Source organism: Apodemus sylvaticus, chromosome 4, assembly GCF_947179515.1.
Source record: "Apodemus sylvaticus chromosome 4, mApoSyl1.1, whole genome shotgun sequence".
Classification (NCBI taxonomy): Eukaryota; Metazoa; Chordata; class Mammalia; order Rodentia; family Muridae; genus Apodemus; species Apodemus sylvaticus.
The window spans coordinates 46,503,726-46,523,761 of NC_067475.1; the positions used below are offsets into that span (position 1 = coordinate 46,503,726).

At 45.1% G+C, this 20,036-nt stretch overlaps 1 protein-coding gene across 1 annotated transcript in view; it reads right to left on the bottom strand.

Moving 5' to 3' along the window:
• Nucleotides 1-20,036, bottom strand: part of Dbt (dihydrolipoamide branched chain transacylase E2) — a 35,413-nt gene that overhangs the window by 6,589 nt on the left and 8,788 nt on the right. Inside the window, exons 2-7 of the mRNA XM_052179375.1 lie at nucleotides 19,867-19,990; nucleotides 16,971-17,046; nucleotides 10,440-10,621; nucleotides 8,738-8,859; nucleotides 3,843-4,059; nucleotides 3,325-3,491 (exon numbers count right to left, since the gene is read on the bottom strand). Coding sequence (XP_052035335.1) covers nucleotides 3,325-3,491; nucleotides 3,843-4,059; nucleotides 8,738-8,859; nucleotides 10,440-10,621; nucleotides 16,971-17,046; nucleotides 19,867-19,990 — 888 coding nt within the window. The remainder of the gene's footprint in view (nucleotides 1-3,324; nucleotides 3,492-3,842; nucleotides 4,060-8,737; nucleotides 8,860-10,439; nucleotides 10,622-16,970; nucleotides 17,047-19,866; nucleotides 19,991-20,036) is intronic.

The following is a 20,036-nucleotide window of genomic DNA, read 5'->3' on the forward strand; positions in this document are numbered from 1 at the left end:
GCACTTGATTGGCCATACCTTCCATTAAATTCCAAAGACAAATTTATTGCATACACATATATGACACTGTGGAACAATAAAGATCCTAAGGCTGTTCTGGGAGAGAATTCTCTCTCCCAGGCCCATCTAATCCTGTTGAGTTCTTTACTTTTGTTGCATTAAATGTTACTTTGTCTGGCTGGGGGTCTTAACCGCACACTCCCAAATCAAACCTTTTACAAAGAGAGGGTTTAGATCGAGAACTTTCACAGTGATTAGTTTAGTTACAACAGGCTGTGGTTATGGTGTCTCTTCACAGCAATAGAGCAGTGACCAAGACAGACTGTTCTACATGAGGAAGTTCAGGACAGCCAGGAACTCCATAGAGAGATCCTGTTTCAAACAGCAACAACCAAACAAAACTCCACACCTAAAGCCAGTCAAAAATACTACCACCAATAGAAATGGGGGTTTTGAGTATAATATTTTTGCAGATGGAAATAAAAGATATATATCCAGGGATTGGGTCACGCCCCCACCCCCACATTTCATACTTTGTAGTATCTTTTAAAGGTTTTAAAATTTACTTTTAAATTTAAAATAAAATTCACAAAACTTATTTTTGAAAATACCAAGAGACTGTTCATTTGTCTAGAAGAATGAAGAAGCACAGGGGTGAAAGAGACCCAGTTGTCTAAGAGCTGGTCTATCCTGGCTTCGGAAGGGGCCAGGTCTTCCCTGGGAGGCGGAATGGGGAGGGTCAGGAACACAGGGAGGTGCTCTCTTGCCAGTCCTCCTCTCAGTCCTCCCTAACCCTGGGCCTTGCTCACACAGTCCACCCCACACATTTCCTCTTCTTCCCTTTGTCCAGTTCACTCTTTCAGGCTATAATGAGCCCCCTTTTCCTCGAGGGGTTAAGGGTGGGGCAAAACTTCCCTCAGCCTTCTGTAAGCCACTTCTTCATCATCTACTCTCTGCAGGCTGCCTCTTACCAGACTACTCAGGGTCTCTAATTCCTATCAAGTCCTGCACCTCCTCAGCTACCAGCCTTGACCTCCACAGTGCCTTAGGAAACTCAACCCCCCTGCACCCCCTGTAGTCACTGCGCTAATATGAAACACACTGCTTCCTTTCTGATTAAAGCAGTTCCTTGTCTCTGAGTGTGGAGGCTGAAGTAATGGCCCCAGCTTGTCATGACACCCTGCATCTGTGCCCTTTGGTAGTGAGCTTTAACGCTTCCAGCTTAGTCATGGCCAGTGGGACCAGAACAAGCTCAATGAAGCAGACCCTGGGAACAAAAGAGCCTGAGCATTTCCGCCATCTCTCTTCACCTGCTCAGGGCTGGGACAGGGGAGCACGCTGAGGAGAAGGGAGACGACACAGAAGAGACGGGACCATCCCTGCTGGGCCTTCCTACAGCAGGCAACCTCTGGCCAACTTGCATGTTTCTGTAGGAGGGAGAGATTTCTGCCAAGGTCAGCAGACTCATACTCAGTTTACCTCATGAGAATCCATAGACAACCGATGTTTTACTCCATTAAGTTTGGGGGTAGTTGATTTGCTATACAGTAACGGAAACCAATTCTTCGTCTTCTAAGGAGCTCCTGCTATCACCATCATCCTTGCTAATTCAGGTTCTACCTATTGCTATAAAGCCCTGAGCTGCCCTCTCATTCACACAACTTTGAGTGGCACCTCTATAGGTGACTCTCTACCCCTTAACAGAACCCAGATGCTCCCCTTTTATTTGGAGACACTCCCAACCTCCCATTCTTAGAGACCATCCATTTGTAGGGCAGACGCTAAAGGAGAAGGCTTTGAGTTTCAGGGGCTCACTATCTGGAGAAGGGAACCAGGCTAATGATGGTGGCACACTAAAATGACAGTGTGTGCTGACAGTGGGGCCACAGAAGGTTTCTGGAGTCTATATCTGAACTGATTCCATATTTAAGATGCACAGATATTTGAAAGAGGAGACCAGGAGAGATGGCTCATGCCTGTAATCTCAGCACTTGGAAGGCTAGGGCAGGACCATGATTTCAGGGCCAATCTGGGCTATCTAGTGAAACTCTGTTGCAAAAACAACAAACAAATAAAATAGGGAGAGGAGACAGAGACAGAGAGAGGGAGGGAGAGAGGGAGGGAAGAGGAGAGGGGGAGAGAGAGAGAAAGAGAGAGAGACAGAGAGAAAGAGGGAAAGAGAGACAGAGACAGAGAGAGAGACAGAGACAGAGACAGAGACCTGGTGGATATTTCAGGCATTCCAGTAACCATGTGTATGGCTCAATGTGGTTAAAACAGAGCGTGGTTTTGAGGAGACTGGAGGGTAGCTAGCAGAGACTTGTATGCCACACTAAGGACTTGGGAAACCATTCTAAAGGCACTGAAGGGAAACTGGTGAAAAGAATTGGGAAATGATTCAATCTGAGTGGAAGATGAATTGTCCTGGTAGACTGTGAAGAAAGGGCGGGAGGAGGTGTGTCAAATGAGGAGAGGCCAGAGCAGGAGGAGAGCAGAGTAGAATGTGGCTTCCCCAGTTGTTAGCGTCCGTGAGAAGACGGTCAACCTCTCTGAGGCCTAATTTACTTCAGAGGGACGTGGAGAATGTAGTATCTCCATGTCTGGCGTACTCTGAGGTTTAGGGGATGACTGTCTGGAGCATGCCTGCCCAAGCCTGACACGCAGCAGCTGTGTCGCAGTGCTCGTCCATGAGAGCTTCACTCTAGGAATGGCCCCAGGACCCAGCGCCGGAAACACGCTCAGAGGCCTCCTCACGAATGCGCTGAAGACATGGAAATAAATAGCCCCCTGCGATGTGCAGCCGCTTCATGCTTCCTCTCAGCTCAACCAGAACTCTCCTCTTCCCCTCTCAGGCTTTCCTCAACTGCCAGCTCAGTTCTCTTCCCAGCTTCAAGTGAGGAGACGGCTCTGGGCTCAGGAGCCTGTGCTGCTCCCCAGAGGACCCAAGCTGAGAGACTCACAACTGCCTGTTAACTCTGGCTCCAGGAGAGCTGACTGACATCCTGCTTTAGCCTCTGTGGGCACTTACACTCACACACACACTTACACACTTACACACACACACACACACACATACACACACACTAAATAAATAGGTAAATGTAACTTAAAATAAATCTTAAAATAAAAAGAGGTAAACCGACAAAAATACAATACAGATTTCAATTGTATAATTCCTACGAAACAAAGAGATGGTGGGTTTGGACTTTTTTTTCCAAGTCTGGTGATATGGCATCTTAATGCAAACCTTCGAACCTGCCACATCTTTACAAAACACAGTCGCCCCGCCCCTCTGGGGCCTTGGTTGGAATAAGTGAGGCTCACCTTTAAGAAGAAGGGCATGAAGGAGAGTTTGATTCCCCGAGCCAAGGCAACAGGCTTCAGTTCTTCTCGAAGCTTAACCAGCTCAGTAAGGTCAACCTCATCACAATACCCAAAGTGCGGAATCTTCAGGGCTGCGGACATGGTCTTGACCATTGCTTTTTGGAAGCCTAGAAGAAGAAACTCAATCATTTTATATAATTCTGATAATAATATTTTAATACAAAATTGAAAAACTGTATTATTGCATTATTATAATTTCATGATGATTTGAAATTTTCTGTTGGTAAGAACTGAAAGTCAGGTGTGGTAGTCCACACCTTTAATCCCAGCATTGGGGAGGCAGAGGCAGGAGGATATCTGTGAGTATGAAGCCAGCCTGGTCTACATATCAAGTTCTAGGGCTACACAGTGAGACCCAGGCTCAAAAGACAATCGCAAACATCATACAGTGAACACGCATCTCCTGAGGTAATTCCCTGACATAGACCACTGCTTCATATGACTGCGATGACCATTACCTGTCACAGGCTCTGTTCGGTCTTTGCCCGTGAACACTGGAGGCTTTGATATCGGCGTGGGGAAGGTCCTGTCTTTGGGCTGTGGGGGTGGTGGTGTGATTTCAGATTTTGGTGAGGGAGGCAGTATGGCTCCTGTCTGCTTTTCCAAAAAGCTGAGAATATCTTCCTTAAGTATTCTGCCATCTTTTCCTGAGCCAACAACTTCACTCAGCTTAATCTAAAACAGAACAATTTTAATGTTAAAGATAAACCTACCATAAGCGTTTAAAGATGGAGCAGAAAAGCCGGGCGGTGATGGTGCATGCCTGGTCTCAGCACAGGAGAAAGAGGCAGGCAGGTCTCTGAGTTCCGGGCCAACCTGGGCTACAGACTGAGTTCCAGGACAGTCAGGGCTATACAGGGAAACCCTGTTTCAAAAAAAAAAAAAAAAAAAAACCAAAAGACAAATAAATAAATATAAAAAACTGGAATCATTTAAAGGTAAAAAATTGGTCCCAGTAACTTCGTTTGAGGGACATTTTCATCATTTAAGAAACAAGCCTCAGGACCTTTGTGTAAGCCGTTGTTACTTTTATACACACTGTTGTTCATTTGTCCATTAAATCTCTAGTCTCTAAATCTCCCCATAATTCTTTGTCTCTTTGTTTCTTTTTCTAAAAAAACAGGCCTCTCTGAATAGTCCTGGCTGGTCTGGAACTTACTGTGTAGATCAGGATGGCCTTGAACTCAGAGAGATCCACCTGCCTCTGCCTCCAGAGGTGTGGGCCACCATGCCTGCTCTCTCATAGTTTTTTTTTTTTTTTTGAAATAAGGTTTTATTTCTTTGTTCTGTGCGTCTTGCCTGCATGTATACTTGTGAACCATGTGTGTGCCTGTGTGCCCAAGGAGAACAAAAGAGAGTACCACGCCCCTAGGACCAGAGTTACAGCCAGCTGTTGGCCGCCATGTAGGTTCTGTGAATCAAGTCTGGGTCCTCTGGAAGAGCAGCAGGGGCTCTTTACCATTGAGTCATCTCTCTGACAGTGCTTCTCATATAATTCTTATTGCTTGTTAATGAAACGCACTATTTTGTATAATTACTATATATTAATTTTTAAAAGATATGAACGTGGTCGGTTGCTGTACTGGCTGGTTTTATGTCACCTTGACACAGGCTGGAGTTATCACAGAGGAAGGAGCCTCCCTTGAGGAAATGCCTCCATGAGATCCAGCTGTGGGGCATTTTCTCAATTACTGATCAAGTCTGAAAGGGCCTATTGTGTGTGGTGCCGTCCCTGGGCTGGTAGTCCTGCGTTCTATAAGAAAGCAAGCTGAGCAAGCCAGTAAGTAGCATCCCTCCATGGCCTCTGCATCAGCTCCTGCTTCCTGACCTGCTTGAGTTTCTGTCCTGACTTCTTTTGGTGATGAACTGCAATGTGGAAGTGTAAGCTCAATAAGCCCTTTCCTCCCCAGCTTGCTTCTTGGTCATGATGTTTGTGCAGGAAGAGAAACCCTGACTAAGACGGTGCCTAGCCCAGTTGTCACCAGAGAGGCTTCCGCTGGCAGGAGTGGGTGCAGCGACCCACAGCCACACACAAGGTGGAAAGAGAGCCCAAACTGGAGATCCTCACCAGGTCCCTCCCCTGGGGACTAGGGAAACCCCACAGAAAATAGACAGGGAAACGGTAGGAGCCAGAGAGGTCAAGGACGCCAGGAGAACACGGCGGAGAACACGGCCCAGAGAACCGAGTGAGCAGGGCTCACAGGAGCTCGCACAGGCTGAAGCAGCAATCACAGAGCCCGCATGGGCCTGCACTAGCCCTCTGCGTAGGTCATGGCTGTAACTTGGTATTTCTGTGGGTATCCTAACTGGGAACGGGTGTGTCTCTGACTCTTCCCCTGCTCTAGGGACTCTTCCTCCTCCTGGGCTGCCTTGCCAAGCCTTGATACGAGGGTTTGTGTCTACGCTTATGGTATTTTTTTACTCTGTGCTTGGTTGATGTCTCTGGGAGGCCTGCACTTTTCTGAAGGGAAATGAGAAGTAGATCTGGGCTGGGGGCCAGGGGGACAACATGGACTGGGCGGGGAAACTGTGGTAGGGATGTACTGAATAAGAAGAATAAATTAAAAAACAAACAAACAAATAAAAAACAAAGGCAAAATATGAATGTAAAGAAAAGCCACAGAGAAGCCAGGCGTGGTAACACAGACTTATTTATAGTCTTACCATTTAGGAAACAGAGGCAGGAGGATTGTGACTTTAAGGCCAGAGTGGGCTACAACAGCGAGTGCCAGATGCGCCTCTATTTAAAACTCCCCCCCCCCCAAAATGGGCTTGGGCTGCAAATTAGTTTGTGGACCATCTGCCCTTGTCCTCCCTACAAGCAGAACTGTTCTAACATTTCCACAGTTCAATTACACATGTGCACAATACAAACTTTTGGATTTCCCCCCCCATGGTAACTACTTTTCTCAGAAATTCTGTTATCACGGGGCAGAGTGGGAAGAACTCGGCTGTGTAAACAGAACTCTCCTCGGGGTTTGGACAAGTAAACACACAACCCTGTACTTTCTCACCAGCAACAGTGAGTATTCAAACACCCTGATGGGATGCTGTAAGTCCAAGCTAGCGTGTCTGGGGCCTGACACGCACGTGCCTGAGATCATGGACGGGAAGGCCGCTGAGAGGTACCAGTGGTTCTGAGGTGATCGTCTCTGGTAAACTCTGGCCTCACTGCACGGTGGCTGTGTAACTGCACTGGCAACTTTTCCACTGTAGGTCCCACAGTAGCTCCTTGTCTGGGAGGCTGACGGAGATATCTAAGTTCCAATCAGTGTCAGGGAGCCAAGCTGCCTGGCCTGTCATCCACCACACATCACAACAGGCTACAGTTTGGATCTGGAATGTCCCCCAAGGTCTGTGTTCAAGGCTTGTACTCAGCAGAGTATGGTGCGGATTGCCCTTAATTCCAGCGCTCTAAGACTGAGGTAGAAGAATAGATTATGAGGACAGCCTGGGCTATATCATGATTTGAGGCCAGCTTGGACCACATAATGAGATCCTATCTTTTTTTTTAAAAAAAAGCATACATACATAAACATAAAAAATAAAATAAAATAGCCGGGCAGTGTGGTGGCGCATGCCTGTAATCCCAGCACTCTGGGAGGCAGAGGCAGGCGGATTTCTGAGTTCGAGGCCAGCCTGGTCTACAGAGTGAGTTCCAGGACAGCCAGGGCTATACAGAGAAACCCTGTCTCAAAAAAACCAAATCCAAAAAAAAAAAGGACTGGTTTAATTTAGTGGAGTTAGGACAACGTGGGGACTCTGAGTTGGAGTCTACCAGGAGATTTTCCAGTTACTATGTGTGTGTCATCACAGGGGACTGTGGGTGACCTTTCCGTTGCCAGCTCTGAGGAGAGTAAGCTTGCCCTGGTCCTCTGTGCACTTCCTACCACGATGCGCGCTGCACCACCAGGCACCTAGAACAAGGGGCTGATTGGTCATGAACTGAAAACCAGGAAGCTAGGAGCCAACTTACACATTTCTTATTTAGAAGGTGGTTAATTTGGGGGATTTTGTTGGAGTTATGGAGAGCTGAGTAACTTACAGATGGACAGAGACAACACAAAGTCCTATCTCTGCAGTGTGGTTTGGAAGTTTTGTTACCACACCTATCTCTGCCCCATTCTTAGTCTCTTCCTTTTGCTATCCTGTCCTTCCCTTTATAGACTTTTACTTCTTTAAGAAACCAATCACAAGCTGGGTGGTGGTGGCGCACGCCTTTAATCCCGGTACTTGGGAGGCAAAGGCAGGCGGATTTCTGAGTTTGAGGCCAGCCTGGTCTACAGACTGAGTTCCAGGACAGCCAGGGCTACACAGAGAAACCCTGTCTCGAAAACACCAAAAAAAAAAAAAAAAAAAAAAAAAAAAAAAAAAAAAAAGAAAAAAAAAAAAAAGAAAAAAGAAAAGAAAAGAAGAGAAGAGAAAAGAAAAGAAAAGAAAAGAAAGAAAACAATCACAGGCATCCAAATTCTTAAGTTGTGCCTCTAGCTGACCCAAACTAAAATACTGGTGTGTACATGTGTGCTTGTTTGATGTGTTCCTGTGTGTGTTCATGCGAGTATGGGTACACTTCACACCTGTGCCGATGCGTGTGGAGGTCAGAGGCTAACCTCTGGTGTCATTTCTCAAGAGCTTATTTTTTGAAACAGGGTCTCTCACTACATCTCAAGTTTGCCAACTGTGACAGACTGGCTAGCCAGTGAGCCCCAGGGCTCCTCTATCTAAGCTCTCTGTCCTGATGTTGGAATTACACACACGCACCACCATGCCAGGCTTCTTGTGCGAGAGCTGGGTGGGGGTGGGGCTCGGCTTAGTGCAGTAAGCATTCCACTGCCCAAGGCACTTTATCTCCCCAGCACCAAGACACTGTTATTTAGAAATATTTAAGAAATGCTAACTGCTACTGCTACTGGGCTCTGGGAAAGGAAAAAGAGGCCACATTATTCAATTACTATGAAGTGCTAAGTTCATATTGTCCTGTCAATTCTTCCCAGTGCTTTTTTGTAAGATCTATTTTCATCCGTGTGACTGACCATGTGAACTTATGTCACATATGTGTGAAGTGTTATTAGGTGCCAGAGAGGGTATCAGACACAGTAGAGCAGGAGTTGGTGGCAGAGGTTGCAAGCCACCCACCATGGTCGTGGAACAGAACCCAGGTCCTCTGGGAGCAGCAGGTGCCTGTAACAGCCTAGCCAACTCTGCCCCTCCCATGGCTTCCGTGCCATGATTACTGTCGGAACCACTTTTGTTCCTGCTTAATTAATCCGCATTTCACGAGAGCTTTTTTTCTGCAGACATACAAATGTATACTTTCTCTGTAATCTGAGACTTCAATCTTGAGAAGACTCACATTGTTCTCCATCGCCAGCCGGCGAACTGCAGGCGTTGCTAGTGTTTTCTGGCCTTTTATCTCCTGGTGAGTGTGTTCCTCATGGGACACAGCGGGGGTCTCAACAACGTCTTCTTCTGAATCTGGAAGCAAGGTTAGACAACCTCGGTCAGAAACATCTCTTCAAAAGCTTAGTGGTGGGCTGGCCAGAGGGCTGCGTCGGTAAAGCGCTTGTCATGCAAGTCCAAGGACCTGAGGTTGGCCCCTCAGCACCCCATAAATGTCAGGTGTTGCAGTGGGCGCCAGTGACCCCAGCACCGAGGGAGGAAATGGGAAACAAACACATCTGGAGCTCACTGCCCCGTAAGCAGGATGAACTGAGGAGCGCCAGGTTCAGAGAGACACAGTCCCTCAAATGAGGTGGAATGTGTTTGAGGAAGACATCATGTTCACGTACACACATGAGCAGGTACACACACACACACACACACACACACACACACACACACAGAGTTCACAGTTACTGGTCTATGACTAACTCTGGACTGCCTCAGGTGGGAAACAGGGCTAGGGATATTGCTTTCCTGGCATGGGAGTTCATTTCCCGCTACTACAAAAGTCAGGGGAAGGTCATACACAATCTCAGTCCTGCAGCAAAGTCTGGGAGAGAGAGTACCAATGCCTGGGACGGCGTTCTTTTTCAGTAAAGGTGTTATATGGCCCAGGCTAACCTTGAACTCACACAGTAACCAAGAAAAAACTTGAACTCCTGATCTTTCTGCTTTTACTCCCCAAATGCTGGGCTAGGAGAAAGATGGCTACGAGTTGAGAGCATACATTGCATTGCAGAGGACTGCGATTCAGTTCCTAGCACCACGTGACTCACAACTGCCTGTAACTCCAGCTCCAGGAGACCTGACTTCTGAGACAGGAAGCCATCTCTCTGCCACCGCTGGGATTGGCTGACATTTCTGTTTTCCTCTGTATGGTTCTCATAATGAATTCCCTCTGGTCACATCTGTGTGTGAGCGCCATGGCTGCTAACTCACAGTCTCTTCAACCTAAGTTGGCCTTAGGCCATCACAGGTGCTCTCTCTCCTGCAACCCTGGAGCTCTCCCTCCACTCTGGGCTCTCAGAGGTGACACCTGCTCCTACACAAAGTCCTGCTGTGATGTGTCACCGCTGGCCATCTGCACACAGGCCAAGCCAGGGAGGACTCCAGATCTGAGACACTGCTGTTCTACTATGTTAGGGTTAACCTTTCTAGACTCCAGTCTGTGCTCTTACTGACCAATACTCTGGGCCTCAATCATCAGTCCCTGAGAGAGTTTCCTGCTTCCTTGACCATCAAAGTTTCCAGAAGGCAGACATCAGACAAATGAAGTCTTACTGTACAGGTTTCTGCTGTGGTACTGGATTGAAAGACAATCAGGTATCACAGAAAATCTTTTCAGTTTTCCTAATTTTCTGTTCTAAATCCCTACTTATGGGACCAGATTCCATAACTTAGAATTATCCTATTTTGAGACAGAGTTTCTCTGTAGCCAAGGATAGTTTTAAACTCACTATGTAGCCTAAGCTGGCTTCAAACTCACAATCCTCCTGCCTCCACCACACAAGGTCTGGAATTATAAGTGTGCCACCATGCCGGGCAGGCACTGTTTTATATTTAGGTTCAGCAGCAGAAGGAAAGCAGTAGTGAATGCAGACACACATGCTTACCCTTTAGAGCCTCTGTCTCAATGTCTATCAGTGGTTTCCCCACATAAGCGATATCGTCTAGATTGTAATAGAGCTTCTTAATGACACCATCGTAACGGCTGGTGATGGTGACAGAAGCCTTGTCACTCTGAACTTCACAGATGCTGTCAAACTGAGACACCGTGTCTCCTTCTTTTACATACCTAGAAGAGAGAGACGCAGACACTTTCACATGAACAGTCATGATTACAAGCCATCCTTGCATGTCCCTGTAAATGCCACTTGAAGTTACATGAAAAGCCACCTAGCTCAGCACTGATGCCCACATGTTGCACTGAGAAATATTTTAGAAAAGATGAAAAGGCTTTCAGAGTTTTAGACAAATTCCTAACAAATGATAAAATTAAAAAAACAAAACTAAACCTTTTATCTCAAGGTTTAATTATACAGTCAGGTACATAAGTTCTTTTTTTTTTTTAAAGTGATTTGTTTATTCTTATTTTATATGCATTGGTGTTTTACCTGCATGTATGTCTGTGTGAGAATGTCAGATCCCCGGGAACTGGAGTTACAGACAGTTGTGAGCTGCTATGTGGGTGCTGGGAACTGAACGTTGAACGTAGGTCCTCTGGAAGAGCAGCCAGTGCTCTTAACCCCTGAGCTATCTCTCCAGCTCCCCTAAACAATTTGTTTATTTTTTAAAAAAATTTTTACGTATGTGGGTGTTTTTTTTTTTTTTTTTTTTTTGGATTTGGTTTTTTGAGACAGGGTTTCTCTGTATAGCCCTGGCTGTCCTAGAACTCACTCTGTAGACCAGGCTGGCCTCGAACTCAGAAATCTGCCTGCCTCTGCCTCCCAAGTGCTGGGATTAAAGGCGTGCACCACAACTGCCCGGCATGTATGTGGGTGTTATACCTGTTTGTAAGATGTCTGTGTGAGAATGTCAGATCCCCTGGAAGAGGAGTGACAGACAGTTGTGAGCTATCATGTAGGTAGTGGGGATAGAACCCAGGTCTTCTGGAAGAGCAGCCAGTGCTCTTAACTGTTGGACCATCTCTCTATTCCTGTTAAGTAAGTTCTTAAAATGTTGTATTTGAGTGTTATTTTCTCTTGTTGTATAATAGTATATAATGGGCATCCCTAATTAAAAAATACAAAATCTGAATTTTTTTTCTGTCCCAACAATGATGCTCAAAACCTTGGATTCTGGATGCTCAAAGGCTGAAGCCCAAGCAAGAAATTTGTAACCTACAACATAAAATCTGAAGCAGTTTTGGTCCTAAACATTTCAGATAAGTTATATCCGACCTGTATTAGCTTCTGATCAGACTTCGAGAGTGAACGCTGGTTTTAGAAGTAGGATAACAAGGACACCTAGGATGAAGGCGATGGCATCGGTAGGCATCCCTGTGGGTCCCACTTGCTAAGGAGGAAGGTGATGGCATCGGTAGGCATCCCTGTGGGTCCCACTTGCTAAGGAGGAAGGTGATGGCATCGGTAGGCATCCCTGTGGGTCCCACTTGCTAAGGAGGAAGGTGATGGCTTGGGTAGGCATCCCCTGTGGTTCCCACTTGCTAAGGAGGAAGGCGATGCTGCCAGTAGGCATCCCTGTGGTTCCCACTTGCCTGAATGCCATCTATCCTAGTCCAGTGCAGTCTTAAAAACAAAGGTATTGCCCCAGATCTGAAGGAAGACTGGGAAAATGATGTCCAGTCAAAGAGGAAATAGTAACAAAGCGGCCAAGGGACACATGACAAAGGACACCGAATTGTGCAGTTACAGACTGAGTAAGGTAAGAATGTACGAGAAGGGCCGGCAGCAGATTCATTCTCTTTGTAACCTGAGGATCAGTCAGCTGAGACCTTGGAGACAATGCCACAGAGCACGCTAGCACACATGCTGGGGCTCAGGAGGAAAGGAAGGACACAGGGTCAGAATGACAGTTCAGGGAGCTGAGCATGGCCGCACAGACCTTCGATCCCAGCACACAGACGGCCGCGTGTGGCCATCAGAACTGGATCAACAACCTGGATCGTTGGCATCCAGATACTCGCTTGGCATGGTTCTTGTTGACTGCCGCTGTATTCACAATAGCCAGGAAATGGAAACAACCTAAATGTCCTTCAGCTGGAGAAAGGACAAGGAAAACGTGACCCGTACACCTGGACTACTGCTCCGCAGCAAAGAAAACTGAAGCCATGGACTTTGCAGGTAAGTGGGTGGAACTAGCTACTGAAAGTCAGACATCACGCTCTCCTTGATCTGAGGCTCCAAGCCCCAACTCTTCAGATGTGAGTACATATTCTAGAAAACTACAGAAGCATGCAATATAAGAAGGGACCATGGCTAGGGGGCAGTAGAGTCAGGAGCAACAGAGAATAGCAGGGCACACAGGATCTAATAGGGAAAACTGGAAAGATGAGGGGCACGAACTAGGGAGGTGGGAAGGAGATAAATACAAAAGCAGGAGAGAGGAACAGTAAAAATAAGGATGTTTGAAAGGGCACAAGGAATGATATTACAAACAAACACAAAAGCAAAATAAACACTGTATATACATAAGTCTGTGTGTAAATAATTTAAATGAAATTTTCCCATTTGGGCTGACAATGCTCCTTCCAAGGTCCAATGCCAGGCATGAGAAGGCCTCTTTTGAAGTGCTGCTCAGAAGTGTCCAAGAGACTCCCCCACATCACTATTGCTATTGTTTGCCCTCTAGAGGTGGAATGGAAGTCCCTGATATGGAAACAACCCTACAGACACTTCAGACACAGGCCCAGAGGGCCCTGGGCTGGAACTGACCTGAAAGCTTCCTCCTGGAGAACTAGCTTTCATGGTACAAGAGGTGTCATGCAAGCTTCCAAGGAGGGAGGCAGCCCACAGTCCTATGCAGCTACAATGACCAGCACGCACAACAACCCAAAGTGTGCAGCAGGGGGTCCCTGTGGTTCCCAACAGCTCCCTAATTAGACTCAGATCACTCAACATCAGGGGAATCGTTGACTAGTACAAAAACCCAGACAACTACCTGGGGTTAGTGAAGTTATGGATCTTAGAGGAGAGCCTACAGTCATCACTTCACTAAACCAGCACAATCTCTACCATCCTAAACATTTGTCCTTATAGGCACAGGTCAGCGCATCCTCATTTCCCTGTCAAAGAAACCTCTCAGAGACCATTATAGAAAACAACAAGCAGTCAGGATGCAGAGGCGTGGCCACCAGCCTCGGTGGATATACCTATAGAACACTCTCAAAACTAAGCCTTTTCCTTGTGCAAAAGGGGGCAGAAAGATGCTGAGTCAGAGGATCGTGGAATTTGCTATAAGATTTGTCTCCTAGAAATGTCAGAAGCTCCACCCATAAAGTCTCGACAGCATAGCTACCTAAACATGAGCTAAACAAGGACAACAATAGACATGCCAAAGTGCACAGGAAAACTCTGCGGCCTCAACCCTACAAAGAGCTACAGGCAACTAAGGCATGCAGAGAGAGGGAGAAGTGGTGTTCCCCAGGGAGAGTATGGTGGCTATGCATTACCAAATGACAAGCTCTGAAAGCAGAATACACGTAACATTATATAGACTGGGCGGGTTCTGTTTATGTCTTTAAAAATTATATGTACATATGTATGTGTGAATGTATGAATACCCATATCCATATATTTATAACACAACTAATGAAAAGAAGAAGCCATGAATTTGAAAAAGAGCAGGGAGAGGTAGATGGAGACTTTGGAGGGAAGAAAGGGAAGGGGAAAATGATATATTATAATCTCAAATATATGAGATAATTAAAAAAAAATAAAATAAATACTGGCTCGAAAATTGATGTGCATATGCAAGAAGTTAAGTTGATTCTAAGATAACCTTAAAGACAGCAGCAGCACACACACATCAAAATAAAACGACAAAAAGACTCTAGAAATCAGGATAACAACCGCTTATCTTTATCGGGAAGACACCTGAGATTAACAGGCGCTTTTCAATCAGGAAACAAGAATTCCGGAAGGTAGAAAGATGATATATTCAGTGAGTGAGTGAGTGAGTGAGTGGAAGAAAAGTGAAAGAAGCGTAGAAGAAACGTGGAAGAATATTCCAGTAGAGGCTGGACTGCGGCTCACTGGTTAAGAGCACATGCTGCTTTTGCAGAGGGCCCAGGCCTGGGTCCCTGCTCCTACATCAGGAGGTTCATGGTCACCTGGATCTCTAGCTCCAGAGGTCTCTTATGATGCTGACTTTAAGGGCACCTGCACTCTTGTGCATGTCACACACACACACACACACAAATAATAAAATTAAATCTTTAGGAAAAATTAATGTCTTTTCAGAACCAAAACAGATAAAACTAGTGACTAACACATTCACCTTTCAAGAAATACTAAGAATCCTTCAGGCTGAAATAAAAAACACTGAATACTAATTCAAATAAAGAATAATAAGTAATGATAGCCAAGTTAAAGGGGGAATTCAAACAGTACACTTGGACTATCTAGTTGACATGAAAGAAGATGGTGATGGAAAAAATACTTAAAAAATTCCTTAGTCTAGAAAGATTAAAAGATTAAAATTGGTCTTGAAGCAAAGCATCAATAAATTGTACATAGTCCTTGAGAGTATGCGACATTTTCAAGACATTGCGTTTTAATCATGTGAGCAGCCACTGTGAGTTGGGACAGCCATGACTGTTATTGACTCTACCAGGGATGTGGTGCACACACATTCATTTAGGCAAAATATTCAAACATGTTAAGTAAAATAAATAAGTCTAAAAGTTTTCTTAAGGCTGGTAGTTGAGAGACAGGTGAGCCACAGACGAGGCAGCTAACTAGCCTGGTGGCTCACCCACAGTCACACAGTGCCAGGAGAGACACCTGTAAGGAAAGCTGCTGACCAGCATCCTCAGCTTACAAAGAAAAGCCTGCTACGTACAGGAAACGCCATTCGCCGGCCTCAGTCCAGGTTCTTAAGGAGTATTTGAGCCCGGAGCAGTGGCACACACATAACAAGTAACCCAGCACTGAGGTCACAGGAGGCTGAGGCAGAAGGATGGCATGTTTGAGGCTAGCTTAGGCTATAGTAAAAAATCCTATCCTGAAGAGAAAAAAAAAAAAAAAAACTACAGTGGGGGAGAAATCTATTAGTCATCATAACCGCGATTCCTAAACACCTGCAAAACTCAGGGCAGAGCCAAGAGGTATCTTTTCCCAGAAGATGAAAGACTCAAAAGGATGGCGAATGTCAAAGGCAGTAGAGGGTTTCTGCCTTTTGTATCGAGCATGTATGTATGTATGTGTGTATGTATGTATGTATGTATGTGTGTATGTATGTGTATATGTGTGTATGTATGTATGTATGTATGCATGTATGAGTGTATATATACATACATCTATGTATCCATCTATATTATATAATTTTTTAAGCTTTAGTTTTAATTGTGGGGGGACATGGAAGCATGAGGGCACTTGTGTGCTATCCCGTTGAGGTCAGAGGCAGAAGATCTCCCTAGAGGTGAGTTACAGGCAGTTGTGAGCTGCCATCTGTGGCTGCTGGGAAGTGAACTCAGGACCTCAGGAAGAGCAGCCCACGCTCTCCTGCACTGAGTCATTTCTCCAGTCCTAAATGTTCAAGCTCTCTGGAGAATCTTTGACTTGTGTCTTTCCGGTGAAAGTGCCTGCAAACCCGCAGGCAAGGCCTCCCTTACCAGGCCCCACGTCAGGCCCCAGGGATCAAGCCGGGTTGATCAGTAGAGAGCTAGAGGACAGGATCATTTTAAAACAGTCGGAAGGAAAGTACGCGTTCACACATGAGACTCTTCCAAGTGGGCAGGGCCTAACTCAGAGGTGGTGCACCTAGTTTGCAGGCTCAGGGTGCTGGATCTGATTGTTGTGCTGCCCTGGTTTTATATCTATTTACTATTTCTTAGAAATCAATCTCTCTCTCTCTCTCTCTTAGCTGAAGTAAAGAATAGATAGTTAAAGGGTTTTTTGCTTGTTTGTTTTTTGGATTTGGTTTTTTCCGAGACAGGGTTTCTCTGTGTAGCCCTGGCTGTCCTGGAACTCACTTTGTAGATCAGGCTGGCCTTGAACTCAGAAATCCGCCAGCCTCTGCCTCCCAGAGTGCTGGGATCATAGGTGTGCGGCCACCACCGCCCGGCAGTTAAAAGGTTTTTTGTTTGTTTGTTTGTTTTTGTTTTTTGTAAAAGAAAGAAACAAGGACTGGAAAGATGGCTCGGCCATTAAGGCCGAAGGGTTCAATTCCCAGCAATCACGGGGCAGCTCACAATCATCTGGAACTCCAGTTCCAGGGGATTCTCTACCCCATCTGACCTCTGAGGGCACCAGGCATGCACATGGTGTACAGACATACATGCAGACAAAACATGTATACATAAAATAAAGTAACAAACATTAATAAATCACACCAAAGAAAGTTATTCGTGGAATGATTTCTGCTACCAGCATATTAGCAAAGAAGTTTCTCAATTTGAGTCTTGTTTTTTGTACATTCAATTAATTTCCTATTGACTTACAATTACTTTGAGACTAACTTACCATTCTTTAATAGTTACTTCTCGAATCCCTTCTCCAATGTCAGAGAGTTTGAACTGAACAACCTGTCCCTGGAGCACTTCAAAAACAAATGGGAAAAGGTCTCATTAAATATGTATTATCGATAGATGCTTTTATTTCTAAAATTAGAATATGTTCTCATGCAGAGGTAGAAACTGTTCCATCCTATAGACAACCAAACCAACCAATCAAATAAACCCTCCAAAACCAATACTCCAGCATTTTATAATTTTAAAATGCATAAACACTAAGGGTTTACAAAATTTACTCCAAGACACAGATCCACTGCCACAGAACTTATGTTTTCCAATTTCCCAATTAATGTTCTTTAATAGGGTTATAGATGTCTTTCCTGAGAAGTTCCTGACCGTTATACCTGATGTACAAAAAAATGGCCTACTTATTATTGTTTGTTCTTTTGAGACAGGGACTTACTATGTAGCCCTGGCTGCCCTGAAACTCGATATTTAGACTAGGCTGGTCTCGAACTCAGAGATCAGCTTGCCTCTGCCTCCCAGATGCTGGGATTACAGGCATGTACTACCATGCCTAAACACTTCTAATATGTCCAAATCATGCTCTGCCAAATTATCCCTGAGGTTTTTCATTCCTCTCTCCATTAAGCAGAGTAGGAGAAACTTTAAAAAATGGTGAGTGACCAGACAGCAGATACTTTAACATATACCCTACTTTGATTAATCTGACCAGTGTAAAGACCTCTTAATTGAGTACTGACGTGTTCCCAGGGTAGTGCCTGGCACAAAACACTTCCTCAATAAATGCTCACAATGAAATGAGTTCCAGCACAGCCAGAGTCACACAGTAAATTCCTATCTTAAAAACAAACAAGCAAGCAAACAAACAGGAGCCCACATAACCTGCAGCTGATAAACACAGAGACCTAAAGTTCATGAGAAGTGTTTAAAGGACAAAGCAGGAAGTCGCTGTCCCTCCTGAGGGGCCCCTGCTTTCTCTGGGAAGTACCACGTAATCAGGGTTAGGTAATGCAAGTCTTTGCTTGAACTGAGTGAGGTTAGTGGAAGAAGGGTTGCTTCCAAGTATCTGCTTCCATGTGTGAGGCCCTGTGTTTTATCTTCAGCACCACACACACACACACACACACCATACAGACAGACAGACACCATACATACATACATAATACATACATACCACACATCATACACACCACACACACATCACACAACACACTTACACATACACACACATATATACACGCATGCATACACACCACACACATACATCACACATAGCATACACACGAACACACACCACACACACATGTAAAGCATCTTTGGTTTGCCTGAAGTAATTGTTTCCAAGGCTCACTGCCCTCCCTCTGCTAACCCAGGCCTAGTCCTGGGAGCTTTCAGCCTCCGTGCAGTCTTATCCAGGCCTAGAATGTTTTCAGCCTCTGAGACTCGCTGATGAATAAGCTCATCTTGCTGCTGATCTGTAGCTGGCTGGTTCACTCACCTGTTCTGACTTAAACTCCTCTCCAACCTCACTGGCTTCCCCTCAGCTTTTCCGGAATGGCTCTGCTTGGCCTCATATTAACTTTGGCAGTCTGTTCTAATCTTCTGGCTCCTTCTCATTCTCTGACTTGTTCTGTCTTTACCCATGTCTAGCTTGTTCTTTCTGTCTCCTGTCTCCTGTAAAACTGTTCCAGTAAAACTGCCTCCATTCCCCTCTTTCCTTTCTCTCTCTTTTCTGTGGTGCTCTCTTAAGTAGCCTCTTTTTCCTTTTCTCATGAGAGTCGGGCATATTCTATTCTGTCAGATCTGTCTCTGATTCATTATTTTAACAGCCACTCAATTAGACATCACTTTCAAATATGGGTGCTTCCTTCAACAAAACTTACTGTCAATGTTTAGGATTAAAGGTGAACTAAGGGTGTGTCTGTATTCTAGCCAGAGGGATCAAAAGTGTGTGCTAAGGGCTGAGCCAGACACAATTAGAAACAATTTTTTTTCAGTAATCAACACAATCATTTGATATGTGTAATCAAATATCCTGCAACACATACACACATGCACACAAATACACATGTTCCACCCATACAATTACCAAAATAAATTACTATACATATTGTATATGTGGTGCTAGGAATAAAACACATATATAGCTTAGAAATTTGTGTGCATATATAAATAGATACAAATCTCTTCAGAAACAACGGTGAATGTAAAGTTTACATTGTCTGTGACCATTGAGGTTGGAATGAAAAGGCATGGAAAGTTGGGCAGAATCTGCCTAGAATTTCTGTTTCTCGCTGTCAGCACACACTAAGGCACTGGCCCTGCCAAATGTGTAAGTAAACAATGAGGTCGAGGCTGTCAGGGTTCTGAAAAGACCAGCAGAAAAAAGCTCGTATGCCTTTGCCAAATCTAATACTTGAGGCCTCAAGTTATTTACAGAGGCTGGGTGGCTGGGAGAAAGGTAAGCAGATAAAAGCCAGGGAACTCTCCACTCGGCACAACTCTCCCCAGTCAGGGTGATTACATCAGGCCTCCCTAACAGCAGACTGTTTCACCTCTCCAACAGAACGATTGTGCACAAAGAATACAGATGATTCTATGAAGTCAATAATTTACCTTAACTCAGGAGGTCACACCAGTGCTAATGAGTGCACCTAGAAAATCAGAGAATAAACAACAGGTGACCGGGTACAACCCAGCCTCAACTGTAAAAAGACACAAGCATTATGGGAAACTACGGGAGCGGAGCGGGACAGGAAACAGGAAACGAATAGAGGTGGGAAGAGCAATGCTAGAAATACAGGGTCAACAGTTTTACTTTGGTGAAGTCTTCAGTTACTAAGAAAAAGAATCGGTAAAGATAAGGACACTATTTGACTCACCAGCTGCGGTTCTCAGGGAGTGATGTGGTTGACTGTCCTTGAGCAATGGATAGCCCACAGAACACACACTTTTGGGCCTCAAAACATGTACATAATTACATGTTTGAAAATAGCGAACACAGCTCTACCAAAGGGAAAAGAAAACAAAAAGGAATTTATTAATCTTCAGA